General features: G+C 35.9%; 1 protein-coding gene across 1 annotated transcript in view; it reads left to right on the forward strand.

Moving 5' to 3' along the window:
• The first annotated feature begins 497 nt into the window (after positions 1 to 497).
• LOC115209578 overlaps positions 498 to 966 on the forward strand; it is a 12,984-nt gene continuing 12,515 nt past the window's right edge. The window contains exon 1 of the mRNA XM_029778015.1: positions 498 to 774. Within this exon, the coding sequence (XP_029633875.1) occupies positions 498 to 774 (277 nt within the window). The remainder of the gene's footprint in view (positions 775 to 966) is intronic.

Genomic DNA, 966 nt, shown 5'->3' on the forward strand with positions numbered 1-966 from the left:
CCTGTTCACCAAAGTCCCAACTGGTGAAACACTATCGGTGATACAAGAAAAACTAGTGACAGACACCCATCTAAAAGAACGCACTAGTATACCAATAATATACAGAATATTGTACAACTATAATAGATTCCCCTTTGGTCTGAAGGTCGCACTTGCAACAGGTTTCAACAGGTTATGGATGCAATGTTGGTGGACTGTCAATTCGCAATTCCATACCTGGATGACATATTGATTAAAAGTAATTCTCGTGATCAGCATGTCGAGCATGTAAAAGATGTGTTTGAAAAAATAAGAGACCACGGGTTCACTTTGAGTTAGGAGAAATGTGAGCACTTTTTGCTAAAAATCAAATACTTAAGGCAAATTATTGATAAAAATGAAAAACGTCCTGTCCCATCGAGGGCAGATGCAATTGAAGATATGCCTCCCCACATAACATTGTGACGTTACAAGCTATCATTGGACCATTAAATTACTATCAAAATTACATTCCTAATATGCATAAATCGAGAGCACCATTAAATGATTTACTGAAGAAAGAAGTAAAATGGAATTGGTCGATAAAGTGTCAAAATGCTTTAGAAGAGATAAAAGTGATTAAAACAATATTAATTTCTGATTTGTCATTAGGTTATTTCGATCCTGAAATAGACATTGTTGTTATTTCGGATGTTTCAGATTACGGAATAGGACCAGTCTTGTTACACAAGTATAAAGAGGGAAATATGAAGCTAGAAGTTCGTGCTTCACGTTCGCTGATAGGAACAGAAAAAAGTATAGCCTGATAGAGAAGGAGGCTCTATGGATTAATTTGGCAGTAAAAAAATTTAACAAATTTAACAGCTTTTTGCTACTAACCGACCATCGACCATTACTATATTGGGTCAGAAATAGTAAGGGATCAAAAATGTTATTGGGTTAAAAAGGAGATTGCCTACCCATGCAGCGAACCGACTACAATGCTGA

The sequence above is a fragment of the Octopus sinensis genome, linkage group LG3 (assembly GCF_006345805.1).
Source record: "Octopus sinensis linkage group LG3, ASM634580v1, whole genome shotgun sequence".
Lineage (NCBI taxonomy): Eukaryota > Metazoa > Mollusca > Cephalopoda > Octopoda > Octopodidae > Octopus > Octopus sinensis.